Source organism: Fistularia commersonii, chromosome 17, assembly GCF_037954325.1.
Source record: "Fistularia commersonii isolate RoL2024-O1a breed Wild chromosome 17, RoL_Fcom_v1.0, whole genome shotgun sequence".
NCBI lineage: Eukaryota > Metazoa > Chordata > Actinopteri > Syngnathiformes > Fistulariidae > Fistularia > Fistularia commersonii.
Genome location: NC_141300.1, coordinates 11,976,328 through 11,992,313, shown reverse-complemented (window position 1 = coordinate 11,992,313; position 15,986 = coordinate 11,976,328). Strand labels below are relative to the sequence as shown.

Here is a 15,986-nt window from a genome sequence, read left to right as displayed (position 1 = left end):
AAGGGCCCCTTAGGTTCAGGGGTCCTTTGAGTCTGGGATCTTTAGATTTAAGGTGTCCTTTAATTCCAGGGGTTCCCTCCCTGTCCTGCCACCATCTTTGCATGCTGACCCAGGGGTGGGCCGTGTTTCGCTAGGAGCCAGATGGCACGACAGAGCCTGTCGGCCTCCTGGAAGCCTTGGTTTTTCATGTGGGGATCCAAAATCACATGTGATTTGACAAGTTCCTGTTCAAAAGGGAAAAAAAAACGACAGGAGGAAATGAAATCATTGCTTCGTCGCTGTCGGGACACGCAATGTCCTGCGATACGTGATGCTAACGTGTCTTTATAAACCTCTCGGGCACTGTCATCACCTTGCGGTGGTTTTGCATTCACTCCTTCACACACACACACACACATACACACACACACACACACACACACACACAGTAATTGACGAATGATCGATGAATGCACAATACAATGATTGGAACCGGAACACCTGTCTGGAGGTATCGGATGAAGCCCCTCCCCCACCTGAGCGGCGGCGCTTAGGCCACGCCCCTTCTCCCCCCCTATTGGCCGGCGCGGGGCCGATGAGCGCGGAGGGGGCGGGGCTTCGGCTGACAGCCTGGCAGCGGCGTCTGCGGCGCGGCGGGACTCTTCCCCCGCCGCCCTGCACGGAGCCGAGCACCGAACACACCGGCGCCGGCAACCGGCACCGGCACCGGGACCGCCGCGCTTCCCGGGTCGCAACAACATGTCGCGATGCTTTGCTCCAGGAGAACCAAAACTTTGGTGTCCACCTGCGTGGTACTGAGCGGCATGACCAACGTCGTGTGCCTGCTGTACGTGGGCTGGATCACCGGGTACGTGGCGAACGGCGGAAACAAAGTTCCCGAGGCCGGCGGAGGAGCGGCGGAGGCGGGCGTGAAGCTGGAGGCGGACGGGCTGCGGATCATCGAGCGGCTGGAGCGGCTGGAGAGCGTGGTGAACGAGCACATCCGAGGTCAGCGCGCACACACACACACACACACACGCACACACGCTGCTTCCCAAGTTGTTCAAGTTGATTTTATTTTATTTTATTTTTTTGTTTGTTTGTTTGAACTTGCGCCCGACAGATTGCTTTTCTTATTGAAAACAACTTTATGGATATTTTTTTTTTGTTTTCTTTTCTTAGTTTTTTTTCGCGATTCAATTATATTCGCGTTTAAGGCTCAGAAGACGGGAATCCATAGAAAAGGATGCATTTATTCATTCAAGCATTATATACCTTCATTTACACACGATAGAGACACAACATTCACTCTGTCATTTAAATCGCATATTAATCGCATACAACCGTTCACTCTCTCATTCACACAATGGAAACACAATCATTCACCTTTTGATTCAAACCTCATATACAGGACTGTCTCAGAAAATTAGAATATTGTGATAAAGTTCTTTACCTTCTGTAATGTTTAAAAAAAAAACAAAAAATACCGTTTCATGGTATTCTCATATTAGGAGATAGGATTTTTGAGTTTTCTTAAGATGTAAGCCATAATCAGCAATATTAAAGGCTTGCAATATTTCAGTTGATTTGTAATGAATCCAGAATGCATGACATTTTTGTTTTTGTAATTGCATTACAGAAGATGAAGAACTTTATCACAATATTCTAATTTTCTGAGACAGTCCTGTAGAGGCATGCAATCATTCACCCTCTCATTCCCACCTCATAGACACATCAACCATTCACCCTGTCGTTCTTTATCTCATAGATGGAGCTCCGAACGACTAGCACAAGTAACGAGAAACTGTGAAAACCTGAAGTAGAAACACAATGTATTTACTTTTTGCACTGATTCCATGTTGATTCATGTGAAAGCGGTAGAAATGAATGAATATATGAATATTTATTGAATGAACAATAATGATTATTTATTCAATTAATTTTTTTTTCAAACCTGACCTTGTGGTATCGGGTGTTTCGCCGATGTCGTTCCTTCCTTCTCCTTTTCCCGGCTCTTTGTTCTGTCAAGGAGCTGCAGAGCGTCTCTGAAACAGTGTTGTTTCCTCGCTGTGATTTAGAACGCCGCTGCCGGTCGTTTATTGGGTGTTTGGTGTTGACACGAAACTGCCCGTCACCCTGGCGGACGCTATTTAACCGGAACAAACGGCCCAGCCGAAACCCAGGCTCCGGTACCGTGGCCCAAGGGGGGGGGGGGGGGGGGGGAGAAAACAGAAAAGCAAACGGTGGCGAGATAGGCCTTGCTAAAATGTGAGTAAAATGTGCGTATGGGCGCCTGGAAGACAGGAGGTGTCTTCAGGACGGCACTCCTGGGCCTGCATTGCTTTGTCGGGCTGTGATGGCCAACGTTTGGGACGTTGGCCAACGTATGCCCATAGCACTTTCTCGCTGTAGGAACCTTTTTCAGCGTGTTCAAGAATGAGGCCACCTTAGCTGCTACTCAGGCGCAGGGTTTCTTTGCATTTCCAGAAGATGACTCAGATGATTTGGAGAACTCCTAAGCCAGGGCCATTACCAGAGACCTCTTGCACATTGATTTTTAAACAGCATCCCAGTTACGGGTTGGCTATTTTCTCAGGACAAAATGGACAGAAGCTGTGAAAAATGGATCAACAAAGAGGTCCAAGCTCTTCTGGCCTGCTACACCTCAGAGGGGTTTCCAGGGATCGCTGAAGAACATCAATATTTTGGACCGAAATAAGTGCGGAGTTAGCTTACGTCTTTTGTGTGCTGACCGCATCATTCGAGAGCCTTTCATGCTGTAGGAACTTTTTGCAGTTCCTTGAACTCTTGCAGGAAATGGACCATTTTTTGCCCGTTTGAATAGCATAGGAACCAGAGTTGATAGACCTCAGTGGAACTCTGGGGCCGCCTTAGCTCCTACTCTGAGGCAGGGTCCCTTTATGGGACTCCTATGAGGTAGGTTCTTGGTGTTTGGTAGAACGCAACAACTCAGTGTTCATGGTTGTTGTCCACGTTGTCCGTGTCGTCTTCCTCTTCTTTTTCTTCACTGGTTTTTTTGAGTGTGGAGTTCTAGGTACCTCCTCCCAGGTCTCTTCCCAGAATGAACAACTCAAAGGTTCCCCTAGAGGAGGCTTCTCCCCAAAACCCAAATTGAGCCGGGTAGTCGTTGGAGCCGCAACGTACCTCCCTGAAGGTCAACGAGGGAGAGGAAGGACACGCTTTGAGAATTTTATTGCGTTAATTAGATTCAGCCGCATCGCACCAGAACACGGCATGAGAATGTAAGATTTGAGTTCCGGGGGGAGGTAGCCACCAATTGACCAAAATCTGACCCACTTTAAAATGTTATCTGCATTCGCATAATCGGCCCAGTTCCTGCCTTCGTCCGAGTGGAAGTGACGTCCTGTAGTTCAACCCACTTCAGGAGTTGCACCTTCTTCCCGGGAACGTTACGATTCCCTGGAACCATCACCCCCGCCCCCCGCCCCAGTCCTCCATGTTTCAGGGATCTCTAGCAACAACGTGTGCGCAGAAGTGGGACAAATGACATCCGAAGTGGGCCAGAAGAGTTTTCCGCCGGAGGATTTACGGGAAGGAACCAACGGACGGCGAGTCCTAGCAGCTGTGATATTTGCAGAATATGAGTCCCTTCCAAATTTAGACCAGCCCTAATATTTGCGTTTGCCGGGCGTCGGGCCGAGTGATGGACGTTTTCGGTGGACCGCGGCGAGCGACCGGATTGCGATATTCCTCCTACGGCGGGAGGAGCCGAACACTTCACTGACGGGACATGACGAAACATACAGACCGGCTCATTAGCGCCGCCTGCGTCCCCGTGCGCAAAGGGTGCAGTGACACCTGACGTTTCCATGGCAACATCCAAATTAATTAGCTAAATGAAAGGTAAAAATGGATCCTCGGCTTTCTTTTTTTTTTTAATTTCTTTTTAAATATTGACTGGTGTGTGTGACTGCTCCCTGGCTGTGTGTGTGATGGGAAGATTTACCGTCCCTTTTCATTTCTCTTATTACGATCGTCCCGATCGTGTCATCGTAATTTTCAGGATAACGGCCGTGACGAGAACAAGCCTCGATTCATTTTCAGACAACGACATTGGCCGCCTGAATAAAGCATGACGACATCCACGCTCTCTGTCTTCGCTCCGAGCTGTAAAATAAAAAGCGGGGCGCTTGGAGGGAAGACGATTGCAATGGTTCCTCCGCGGGCGGCTCCTCATCAGATTCTGAAAAGATGCCGGTTCTTAGAAACGTACTGAGTGTGTGGCGTTTAAATAGTTTTAGCTTCGGCCTGAATGATAGGACATTCGACCGACATCGGGATAATGCTAGATCTCTGTTAGCCCGCGTACAGAGCTGGGCAGATGTTTGTTGCTCTCCTGTCCCTACGGCTTCTGCGGTGAAAAGAATCCTTTCTTTTGCAGTCGCGTTACGCCTCATGATGTTTCACGGGCGCCTGAAAGATTTTTCCCGCTGAATATAGATGTTTCGGTAAAGCCTGGCTAAGTCCTTGCAAGCGAACACGCCGTGGAGATGGTTCCATCCAGACGCTGTTCCTGCGTTTGAACAAAAAATGGGCCAAACTTGGGGGCCGGAGACCAAACCCTGCCCGGCACCTGGCAGAGTGTGTCCTTCAAGAGCTTAGAAAGGCCATGATTTGCAGAGTACGGTTCAAAGCAGAGTTTAGGAAGTGGAGGAAGAATGGACATACATGTCCACCTGTGGGCCCTTTAGCTTTTGTTGTATCAGGCGTACTGTCAATGTGCTACCGCACCTTCAATACCTCACCCATTCACATCATGCCCTTACTCTGCTATCTTTTTCTACCCTTGTTGGTCCCAGCCCGCAGGCATCCTGACTATTTCTATTTAATTATCTTATTCTTGTCATTGCTATTGTCACTCTATTTATATTGTCGTTTAGTTGTCTATTTTTCACCCTTACTGCTCCATTCTGCTGTCAATTCTTATCCCTGATGTTGTTGCTGTTGCTGCTCTCCCTGCTGTCTATATATTCGTTAATGTCTTTGCTAACTGTCTCTCAATTTATATTCATATTCACTTTTGACACTTAAGTGTTACGCCGCTGTGAGACTTTCCCCTATAGGGATCAATAAAGTTAATCTTATCTTATTTCCCATATGATCAAGCTGTTAGGATTCCTGGTTTTCGCCCCGGGTTCGAGTCCCGGTATGGGAACAAGGCGTTGCGGCCCCTTAAGCGTTCCTGGTTGGATTCCCAGCTCTTCCTAGTGTGTGGATGTGTTGAGCAAGACACCGAACCCTTAACTGCTCCCCTGGCGCTGGTGGACGGCAGCTTATACTGCTTATGGTTCTTCCATGATGAGTTATTTGCAGAGAACCAATTTCCCTATGGGGATTAATAAAGTATGAATTATCTTATTTTCTACATTTGATTGCCTTGTTAGTACTCTTCCTGCTTGTCCAAGTTTGTCGATAGTCATTCAATGCAAAATCAGACTGGAGAACTCTTTTGGGATCTCGGCTCTGGCGGTTTGATTCATACCCGTCTGAGAGGTTGCACAGTGATCTGCTCAGTAATCCCCTCTCTGATCCCAGTGATGTGAGGTATGGGGCTCCGCAGGGGTCCGTTCTGGGTTCACTGCTGTTTTCGTTCTTCTTGCTAGCACTGGGCAAGATCCTGTGTTCATTTCAAAACTTGCTCCGCTATGCAGATGATCCGCTTCTGTATATGGTATGGTTTCACTTTGAGGCAGGAATCTTAGTGTCTTTCTTTGGACCTCTGGATCAAATAGGACACCAGAGTAGCTTACCGCTATCTTGGAAACATCACAAAGATCAGACCTGTCTTGTCATTAAAGCATGCAGAGATCCTTATCCATGCATTTGTGACATCCCTTCTGGATTATTATAATCCGGTCCTTTTATCCGGGTTGCCTGAGCAGAGCGTCCGAGGCCCGGCCTCTCCAATGGCTTCCCGTCCAGATCGGAGCAGACTTCAAGGTGTTGCTCCTCACCGAGTCCACTGCCTCATTTTCAGTGGACTCCCTGAGTTCAAGTCTTTTGTGGTACCCCCAAGGTGCCTTCAAGACTGGGCAAGAAGGTTCCTCCCTCAGAGTTCTCTGGTTTCCTAACACAGTCCAAAAACCTTCAGGAGGCTCAGTGGAAGCTTTTCACCCCATGGAGTCCCTCACATCGGGATAGGCGGAATAAATAAAGTAAATGCGTGCAATTTATTCGTTCTCATTTGCGCAGCCCTGCGACAGAAAGTACTCCATAAATATATTTATTACTTTTATTATGAGTTTAATGCAGAGTTGGATCACCAATCAACCGCTGTGTCGTTTTATCCGTGACACAAGAGGCACGAGTTTGAAATAACGTCCGTCTTCGGTTGTCCCTAATGCAGGCTGACGCTCCCGAGTTCAGCCGGGTCGGGCGGTCCTCTGGACCGGAGCCACGTCACGACTTCCCGTCAAACACAGTTAAGGATCACCGCGGCGTACCTGGAACAGGAGATGCACAGAGCTCCCCATGTTTGTCTGCGTTGCCAAACGCGCAGCTTATTTTTAGTTTTCTATTCATGAGTCAATGCGGGTCGATCTGCGCTGACAGTCTGCTGAGGAGGAGGAGCGGCAGCAGCAGCAGCAGCAGCAGGAGGAGGAGGAGGAGGAAGGCTGGACGTGACATCCGTGCGCGTGTTGTCGGGGTGTGTCGTTGCGTCCGCCTCCTGCATGTAGAGCGACTGTCCTTGCACGCAGAACCCCGACCCGCTCAGACCCAGATCCTGGTTCTCACCGGCGTGTGATGTGAAATAGAGCGGATCAGGAGAACGCTGACGCGAAGCCGCCGCTTTGTTCTCGGACCCCGAGGGGTCACGCTTTAATCAAGAGACTGCATTAATGCGTCCGCGGTTGCAAACTGAAATTGAAAAGCAAAGGTGGGGTGATGGTGTGGCCCCATCCCGCCCCCACCCGACCTGCCACACACACACACACACTGAATCTGAAGTTTCTCAGCTTGACTTTGACGTTGCAACTGTGTGAAAACCACAACTGGTATGTTTGAAAGAGAAGTCAGCGAGTGGAGCTTCGGCCTCACAGCCAGAAGGTCCCTGGTTGGATTCCCACCGGAAGCCTTTCCGTGTGGGGTCTCCATGTTCTCCTCATGTTCCTCGCACAGTCCAAACACTTTGCTGGAGGTTCACTGGAGACCCCGAACTATCCGGACGTGTGAATGTTTTTTTTTTTTTATACGTGTGAACCAGTGGGTGAGTGGCTTTATGCTTGTATATGATGTGACGTGCGAATAAAAATAAGAACAACTTTATTTATCCCGAAGGAAATTGTTGTGCCAGAGTTTCAAGTAAAACATAATCATAATAAATAATAGTAGGAAATTGTATAAACAGTAAAAAAAAAAGGGGGGGGGGGAGAGTAAGAAATACAAATAAAACTATAAAGTGACAAAGTCAAGGCTATAAAGTGTTTTAAGGTCTTAAGTGCAAAGATTTGAAGAGGAAATTAAGAATGACAGAGTGAATGGTTGTTTGTCTCTTTACAGAAGTGAATAGCTGAATATCTCTATTTGATCCGGGAATGGTAGAATGAATGCTCGTCCTTCTAAATTCCCTGTGAATAGTGAATGGTTGTGTGCGTTTCCGTGAGCTGTGAGTGAAAAGGTGAATGGTTTTATGCCTGTATTTGACATGTTACTGAAAGGCTGATGGTTGAAATGAATGGCAGAGGCCGTGGGAGCTTTTTACGGCATGTGAATGAGAGGGTGAATGCTTGTCTACATCACATGATGGTTGTCTGTCTACAGGACATGGGAATGACAGAGTGAATGATTGTACGCTTCTATGCGACGCGTGAATGGTCATGCGTCTCACCATGGCTCCATGATTGACAGGTGCGGGGCGAGCCCTACCTTTTGCCCAATCACAGCTGGGATAAGAGCCGCCACCCCCTTGGATAATGAATGGGTGAATTGGCAGAAAAAAACGTTTCATATTCTCCATTATCATCATCTTCTTCTTCGGGCTGCTCCCTTCAGGGGTCGCCAATTATCCGCCTCCATCTAACCCTCTCCTAATGTCCCGTCCTCTTTCCCTCCATCCATCTTCTTCCCCGGGTCTTCTGCCTGGCACTTGCCGACCTCAGAAAACGTTTTTTCACGCCGACTGGTGTCACCCCGCGTGTTCATTTGCACGACTGAAACCCCCCGGAGAGCAAGAGACCCCTCCCGTGAAAGGAACGACACGTGTAAAGGAATGGAGATGGTTGTCGGAGCGAGAGAGCATCAGGAAACAGGTTATATAAAAATGCCACCCACGCAGCTGTGATCCCTGGTGGGGCGATGCGTGACGCTCCGATGGAAATTATAGATAATACGATGTGTTCCGATGAAATTTTTTTCACCTGATTCTCACAGCGTTTATTTTTCCATAAAGCAAACAAAAGGAGGGTGGAAAAAACACGAATGCATGTAAAAAAAACACCTCTGAAAAACACGCCTTCTGATGACTTGAATGGCGTCAGCTGTGGCTGTGAGAAAAATGACTGCTGTCCCGATAGCTGGGGTTTTAGTTCCTTAACCTTTCTCCTTTTCGGTGGGAAGTCGGTGTCGTAGTTTTTATGAACGGCCTGAAAATGCTGCTCCACATTTCTGTTTTTCTATACAGCAATGGCAGACCGGCAGATGAGGCAAACGCACTTTGAAAATGACATAGTTAAAAAAAAAAAGTCCACCTCCCAGTCTGTACGGAAGTGATACGTTTCAGTCTTTTTATTCAGTCCGGCTCTCCCACTCATTTTTATACCCATAAGTTTAGTAGACATAAACTGGAGGCTAACTTGCTAGCTTGGTAAAATGTGCCGTTATGTGCTCATGCGCAGTGACGCCTGCGTCAGAAAAGGTCAGATCGGACAGACCGACTGTCAGTCAAGTGACGAATTTCATAATGAGGATGATAAGCTGACGTCTACGTTTTAATGCCATGCCATCTACACACACTACCTTTGCGATCAACGTATTGGGCGCACCTGATCTAGATGACACGTGAATGGTTGAACGTCTCTGGACGTGAACATACGTACGACTGGCGAGCGGCCCGGGGTTAAACTCCACCGTCCGCCCAATGACAGCTGGGATAAGACGACCCCCGAGTGCAGGATAAGCAGTGAATGAATGATGCAGAATAGACAGTGTAAAGATCCACTCTTCTTACGGTTTTTCAGTCAATTTAAATGCTGTAGTTTCAAGGATTGGTAAGGCGTGCACACACACACACACACACCACACACACATACATACAGAGCACTCTCTTGGACATCTCGTCACAGACTTTTAATTTCCCGCTGTTTCGCCGGCACAGAAACCCAAACAATCTCCCGGTTGGTGCCGCTGGGTGAGTCGGGGTGAATCTTCATTAAGGCTTCACACTGATTAAAACCCTCCTATTAGCGATGACAGATCAGCCTTGACATCATCATGCATAAATCATCCGCCCACATCCCCCATCAAACGGGGGGGGGGGGAGGCTGTTTTCTTCCATTAACGCGCCGTGTGGACATTTCCCCTCCACCTGTGAAATTACACAGAGCCGCGTGAGTCACAAGCGCTTCGCTTCTCGGCCAAAGATGGCCGACATCCAGCCGCGTCCCGCTTTTTCTTTTCTTTTTCTCCTCCCGGTTCTTTATCGGTTGGTAAACAAGATCCTCGCATGTGCGTCGGCCAGAAGCCGGCTTGAAATACCGCTGAAAGATTCGATGCTGAGATGCTCCTCCAAAGAAGAATCTGGTGTTTCCTACAGTCACGCTTCATATTATCATCCCCGTCATCTGACTGGTCATCAGTGTAATTTTGATTTACTCTATTAAAGGAACGCTAATCTCTGAAGATGAAGATTGCGCGCCGCCCGAGCAGCTTGTTAACCCGCTTCCCATCCTGATAAACACACTCCGGGCTGCGCATTACACACACACACACACACACACATACACTCCTGGGAGTGCCATAATGGGTTTAGCCCCTCGCCTCTGAGACGCCGAGCGACGCTTTATGAGTTTGACCTGACATGCACGTGCACTCTGGAACGTGGACGATTCCTTTGCACGCACCGTAAAGGCGACGCGGAGGAAAATCGTTGAAATCCCTTTCACTTGCACGCAACTCTTTGGATTCCTGGAAAATATCCCACGTTTCTCTTCTCCCGGTGGGGTTCGGTCAACCAGCAGTGGTCCTTGCCTGAATATCTACTGGAAAATACCCGAAATGTGAAATGCCAGAGAACTTGCCACAGCATGCAGCTCGCGCCAAAACAGTGATTTCTTGTAGATGCAGCTCCATCATCTGCCATTCATCTTCTGGCTCTTATCTGGCGTCTGAGGGGAAGCAGCCGAAGCTGCCGGGTCGCTCGGTCCAGCCCGAGGTGTCGTCCTGGCTCGTCCTCCAGGAGGCCCGAGACATTTCTCCTGGCTCGTCCGGAGGTGGAGGAGAAGCGGTTCTTCTCTAAACCCCTCCTGGATGACGAGGACCTTAATCTGTCTGAGGGAGAACCCGGAAACCCTGCAGAGGATAAAGTGTATTGATCTCCATAGGGGTCACAGCAGCGTAACAGTTCTAATGTCAAAAAAAAAAAAGGAAATAAATATGAATTATAAATAGAAAGGCGGGAGATAGCAAAACAAAACAAAAAATCCAGGAATAAATAGACAAGATGAAAACAACAACATCATACTTGTGAAGCGTCTTTGAGTGTCATGAAAAGCGCTATAAAAATCCCATGTATTATTATTATTATTATTATCATCATCACGGATGACAAGAGTGAGGGTGAAAAATACTGAACTATAGAACTAAACAATATAAATAGTGACAAAAATGAAAAGCGATGAATAAAATAAACAAATAAAATAGGCAGGATAAAACCCTTTGTAACCATGATCTGGTTCTTTCGGCCACCACCGCAGCTTGGACCAGAGGTGAAGGAGGGAACATCCAGATCCTCATGGATCCTTCTTCACCACGACTGGCATTACACCTTTTTTATCGTCGTTGCAGCGGTACAAAGAAATTGAAGTAATAAGTAATACTCCAGGAAATAAGATCCAGAAAGCAAAGTCGGCCGCAGGAATGCTTGACTTACGAGTAATATTGGTTCTGTTTACGAGCTTGAGACTTAATTTGCTCGTATATCAAATTCAATTTCCCCGTCAAAATGAACCGAAAGGCTATGAATCCGTTCCAGCCTCCTGGCTTTGTTACGTGTTTTTAAATATGAAAAATTGACTTTATAAACAAGTTTCCTCTATAACTGACAATAAATTATGTGCAAAGTGAAATGATAAATTATAAATACTAGACGCTGGGGATTAGTGTGTATATATATCACGGTCGGATGAAGGCGACAGAACCACGTCATCTGCAAAGCAATTCTTGTGGAAATCCTCTTGTCGTGGCTACTGGGCTTGAATTTTGTTTCAGCCCTCATTCCAGAAGCTTCTTCGCTTCTAAAAGCTGCGGGGTTTTTCCCAAAATACATTATGTGCACAATTATGAGGCAAGTTGTACTTTTGAGCATTCATTTTGTTGTTGTACAACTAGAGTGCTCCTGGTCAATCCAAAATGTTAACAAATCCTCAAACCTGAACAATTAAGTAGTAAAAGTGAAGTTTTGGGCTTTCTTAAGAGAATATCTATATGTACACTGTTAGTGTTTGAATTCTGCAACTATTAGTGTGCAGAATTAATATGCAACTTAGTGAAAAACAAACATGTCCCATCTCACTCGTTTATTTTCACCGGTTAAAGTGAGAACTCAAAATTTACTCTTAAATAAAATTAAAAAAAATAAAACCTTAGTGACCAATATAGCCACCCTTCTTTACGATCGCAGTCACAATTCTTCCATTCACTCAGTCAGTCGGTTTCTTGATCTCTTCAGAGAGGTGGCTTGTTTTCCTTCACTGTAAATTTCCTGCTTAAGAAATCCCCAAAAGTTCTCAATAGGGTTTAAGTCAAGTGAAGAAGGGGGGCCGTGTCATTAGTTTTTGGAGGTTTGTCTTGCATAAAAAGCAAAGTCTTCTTGAAAGATGCAGGCTGTTTTTGAAGAAAGCGTCTTCTAAAAATTGCCAGTCGGTCTGAGAGTTGATTTTCAAACCGAAAAGGTCCAACGGGCTCAAATTTAATAATACCCGCCCATACCGGCACCCCCGCCTCCACCCCGCTGGCGTCCGAGTGGAAATGCAGCTCATCTCATCAGTCCACAAAACCTTTGAAGAATCTGGCTTCAGATATTTCTCTGCCCATTCTTGACTTAGGTTGTGGAATATGGCAGCGCTGGATTGATAACGGCTTCCTGGTAGCTTCTTGTTTGATTCTTCTCAAATCTGTGGCGGTTCATTTGCGTCTTTTCACCTCGACGCCTTTCTCGCGACCCTGCTGACCACTTGGAAACAACAAAACGTTGTGATGGTTTTGTGATCACGCCCCGAAAGAGTGCCGCCTCCCTCTGAAAGACTTTTTGCAATTTTTGATATTCTTGATATGGGGTGTTGATCTCCTTTGGTCACAAGTTTTATACAGCTTGTTGTTGGAAATTACGGATAAAAAATGTCCTAATTGTGCACACAGTTTAACTGCAAGAGTTTTGGGCTCGTGTAGGTGATGGCGACCAGCTATGTAAAACTCGTGGTGCTGATTTTCCAGTTAATCCCCAAAAGTTGCGCCTTTGTCCCCAACGAACGACTCATTAGAACCGACTCTGGGATGAGGTTTGAAAAGGGAAGACATACAAGTCCGGTTTCCACGATGATTCAAGATCTCACCATGATCCGAACGAACAAGAACCGCCGCGGACATCGTCTGCAAAGAAACTCATAACATCCAAAATTCTGGGTGCTGCACTCTAGAAAACCACATTTCTTACGGAAGCTCTGCTTCACGTTCCTCCCGTCGGCCGGGATGGTCGCAGGCTACGCTTTGGAGGATTTAATCAGAGATTCAGCAGAGCGTCATCTATATTACAGTGTCTCCTCTGCATTCCGGTGAATTACCCCGTGATGTGACCTCCCTCCCTCCCGCCGGGATCCAGTTAGTGCTCCGTGCCCGAGGCTGCTCGGTCCTCAGGCGAGGGTTGGAGGGTCTCTCTCCATCTGCTTCCCGCCCTCGCCGCGCCTCCCGTCGCTCGCGTCGCTCTGTTTGAGTTTCGGTCCCGTCGAGCCTCTGGAAACCACTGAAATCCCACTTTAATGAGGAAACTTTTTTTTTTTCTTTTCCCACCCCGCCCGAACCCACGGCATTTCCTCACTTCTTCTTATGAAGCTAATTTAAATACCGGGATGACTAATGTGTGAAACAGTGTCTAATTACTCCGCGAATTAAGTGAATGAATGACCCAATTAGAATCGCCGGTTATGGTCAATATATCACGGTGATTAGAGAGGATTTGGGGCCGAGATGAGTCGACTAATGGCTGAACGCAGGGGCCGAGTGTTTTATATGCAGCGGCGGCAGCGGCGACGCCTCCGTGGTGACATTTTGATGCAGCCTCAGAGGCGGATGGCGTGCAGATCAGGTAAGGATAAAAAAATAAAAAATAAAAAATAACCCAGACAAGAGCTGGACGGGAGAGGTGGACACAAAGACAAATGTGGCTTTGGCTAAAAATGTCCAGATGAAAGAAAGAAAGCGCTCTTTTTTTTTTTCTCTTTTTTTTTAGTTTTTATTCATTTTTGCTGTTTCAATGATTTGCAGATGGGATGTTCGTTAAGCCGTGCAATTTAACCACTAATACAACTACCGTAATTTTCAGACTATAAGCCTCCACTTTTTTTTACACGCTTTGAACGCTGCGGCTTAAACAATGATGCGGCTAATTTATGGATTTTTTTGGGGGGGGGGCTAATAAGTGTCATGCCGCCAAAACATTTAGCTTCGTCACATCGGACCATTTAAATGACCGTGAAATTCTGAGGGTGCTCAATTCTGACGACTTGAAGAAGACGACTTGAATGGATTTAGTGCACAAAAGGAAGACGAAGATGACGATCAGCTGGAATAAGACAAAACGGGGATAGAAAATGGATGGATGGATGGACTTTTCCTTGTTATTTATCATTAATCTTTTTCATCAGCCGTGTTCCAGGCACTGATTAGGGGGAGAAAAAAAAGCATTTCCAATATGTATTTGTGGATGTTACTGGTATGTATTTAATTAAAAGTTAAAAAAAAAAAAAATTTCTGTGTAAATATGTCATGTTATGAGACACCTACGGCTTATAGGCAACGGAATAAATTAATAGATATTCACATATTTATTCATTCATTGTAGCCAGTGCGGCTTACAGTCAGGTCCAGAAATTACTGTAGTCGTAATGACTAGTAATGTTGATGATTATAATAATAAAAATAATAATAATAATGATAATAATAATAAGGGCTAGCAGCATCATGATGCTTCCACCAGAGGCTCCTTTCTTTGTGGAGGCACTTAATTTTCTGTGTTTGTGTCTGTATGACGTTTGAATGAGAGGGTGAATGATTGTATGAGAGTCCTTTATGACTTATGAATGAGAGAATGGTTGTATGTCTGCATGTGGCCATGTGATGTTACCTTTGTGTGTGTGTGTGTGTGTGTGTGTGTGTGTGTGTGTGTGTGTGTGTGTGTGTGTGTGTGTGTGTGTGTACACATGTTACACTCAGACTCTGTTCCCTATTGGCTGCTGTCTGCTAGCGCTGTCATTAGTCATGAAGCCCGGGCATGCCTGAGCCGATCTGGTTTTTCATCATCCAAGCTCTGGAGCTTTTGTCCACCGGCGTGACGTGTGGATGATGGATGATACCACGCTGATGGACTGATCGGCAGCAACGTGACACTTATTGACTAATGGTTATTGATTTTCTGTTCCGAGACATGTCACGATCTGCAGCGTAAGATCAGCAAAGACCGATATATGAATAAACTGATGAATATGCACCTGCCATTGATATTTAAATACGTACACACACCTAACGAGGAATCACCTCTCACCTGTAGAAGCCTTGGTTTGTTTCTCCGCTGCACATGAAATGTCCTCAAGATGGGAAAATAACAAAAACAAAACCCACATTTCAAAGTTGTTGTTTTATAAGCTCCAAGTCGATGAGAGACCGGCACTTCTTCATAGAAGAGATTTAGAGAGTAGTCGCTGTGTGTGTGTGTGTGTGTGTGTGTGTGTGTTTGTGTGTGTCTGAAGGGAACCTGTTTTTTCTCCAGGACGCACAACTGAACATGAACGCACTTCATTACTGAGCTTGAAGAAGCTCCTCTCCCACCTGGAGGGAACACGAGGCCTGGACTCCTGGGAGTTTTTCAGCTGCAGCCACTACAGAGGAGGAAAGAGCCTCAGCTGCACACACACACACACACACACATACACACACACACAATACAATAACCCCTCTCACACAGTCTCTGGTGGATTGTGAAACATTAATATGGACAAAAGGAGGGAAAACATTGTTTACTAAGATTGGTGTGTGTGTGTGTGTGTGTGTGTGTGTGTGTGTGTGTGTACGTGTGTGACAACTGATTATTTCAGACGCCTCTCAATCCCTTCTCAACACACACATACATCCCTCATTCTCTGCACAGGTTTATCCTCCAAATAGTATTTCCCGCTCCCTCATCTGCCTCCTCCATCATCCATCTCCTCCTCCATTATCTCGTCTCCTCCGTCGCTCCGTCTCCCACTTCTCCTCCGTCGCTCCATGCCAATAAAAGTAAGAATTTTATCCCCGCCGGCAGTTTGTCAGCGACAGCAGCCGTCGTCAGGAAACTGGTCGGCTGCTCCCCAGCCCCGCCTGGACTTCGGCGTCGGACCACGCCGCTCCACTAGCCGTTAGCTGCTAGCTGCTAGCTGCTAGCTGCACTGAGCGACAGCGGAAAAAAATCCAACCGTCTTCCGACCTCTTCTTTTTGTCTATAACAACCTCGTTTGAATCCACAAGACCTTGGAAGACTCAGCAGACTTGTGGGAATATCT

At 46.6% G+C, this 15,986-nt stretch overlaps 1 protein-coding gene across 2 annotated transcripts in view; it reads left to right on the top strand.

Moving 5' to 3' along the window:
- The first annotated feature begins 644 nt into the window (after positions 1-644).
- The window catches only part of LOC147225196 (polypeptide N-acetylgalactosaminyltransferase 18-like), an 87,844-nt gene continuing 72,502 nt past the window's right edge, over positions 645-15,986 (top strand). For both annotated transcript variants that reach the window (XM_086163952.1, XM_086163951.1), the window contains exon 1: positions 645-987. In XM_086163952.1, coding sequence (XP_086020078.1) covers positions 747-987 — 241 coding nt within the window. In that variant the 5' untranslated portion in view covers positions 645-746. The remainder of the gene's footprint in view (positions 988-15,986) is intronic.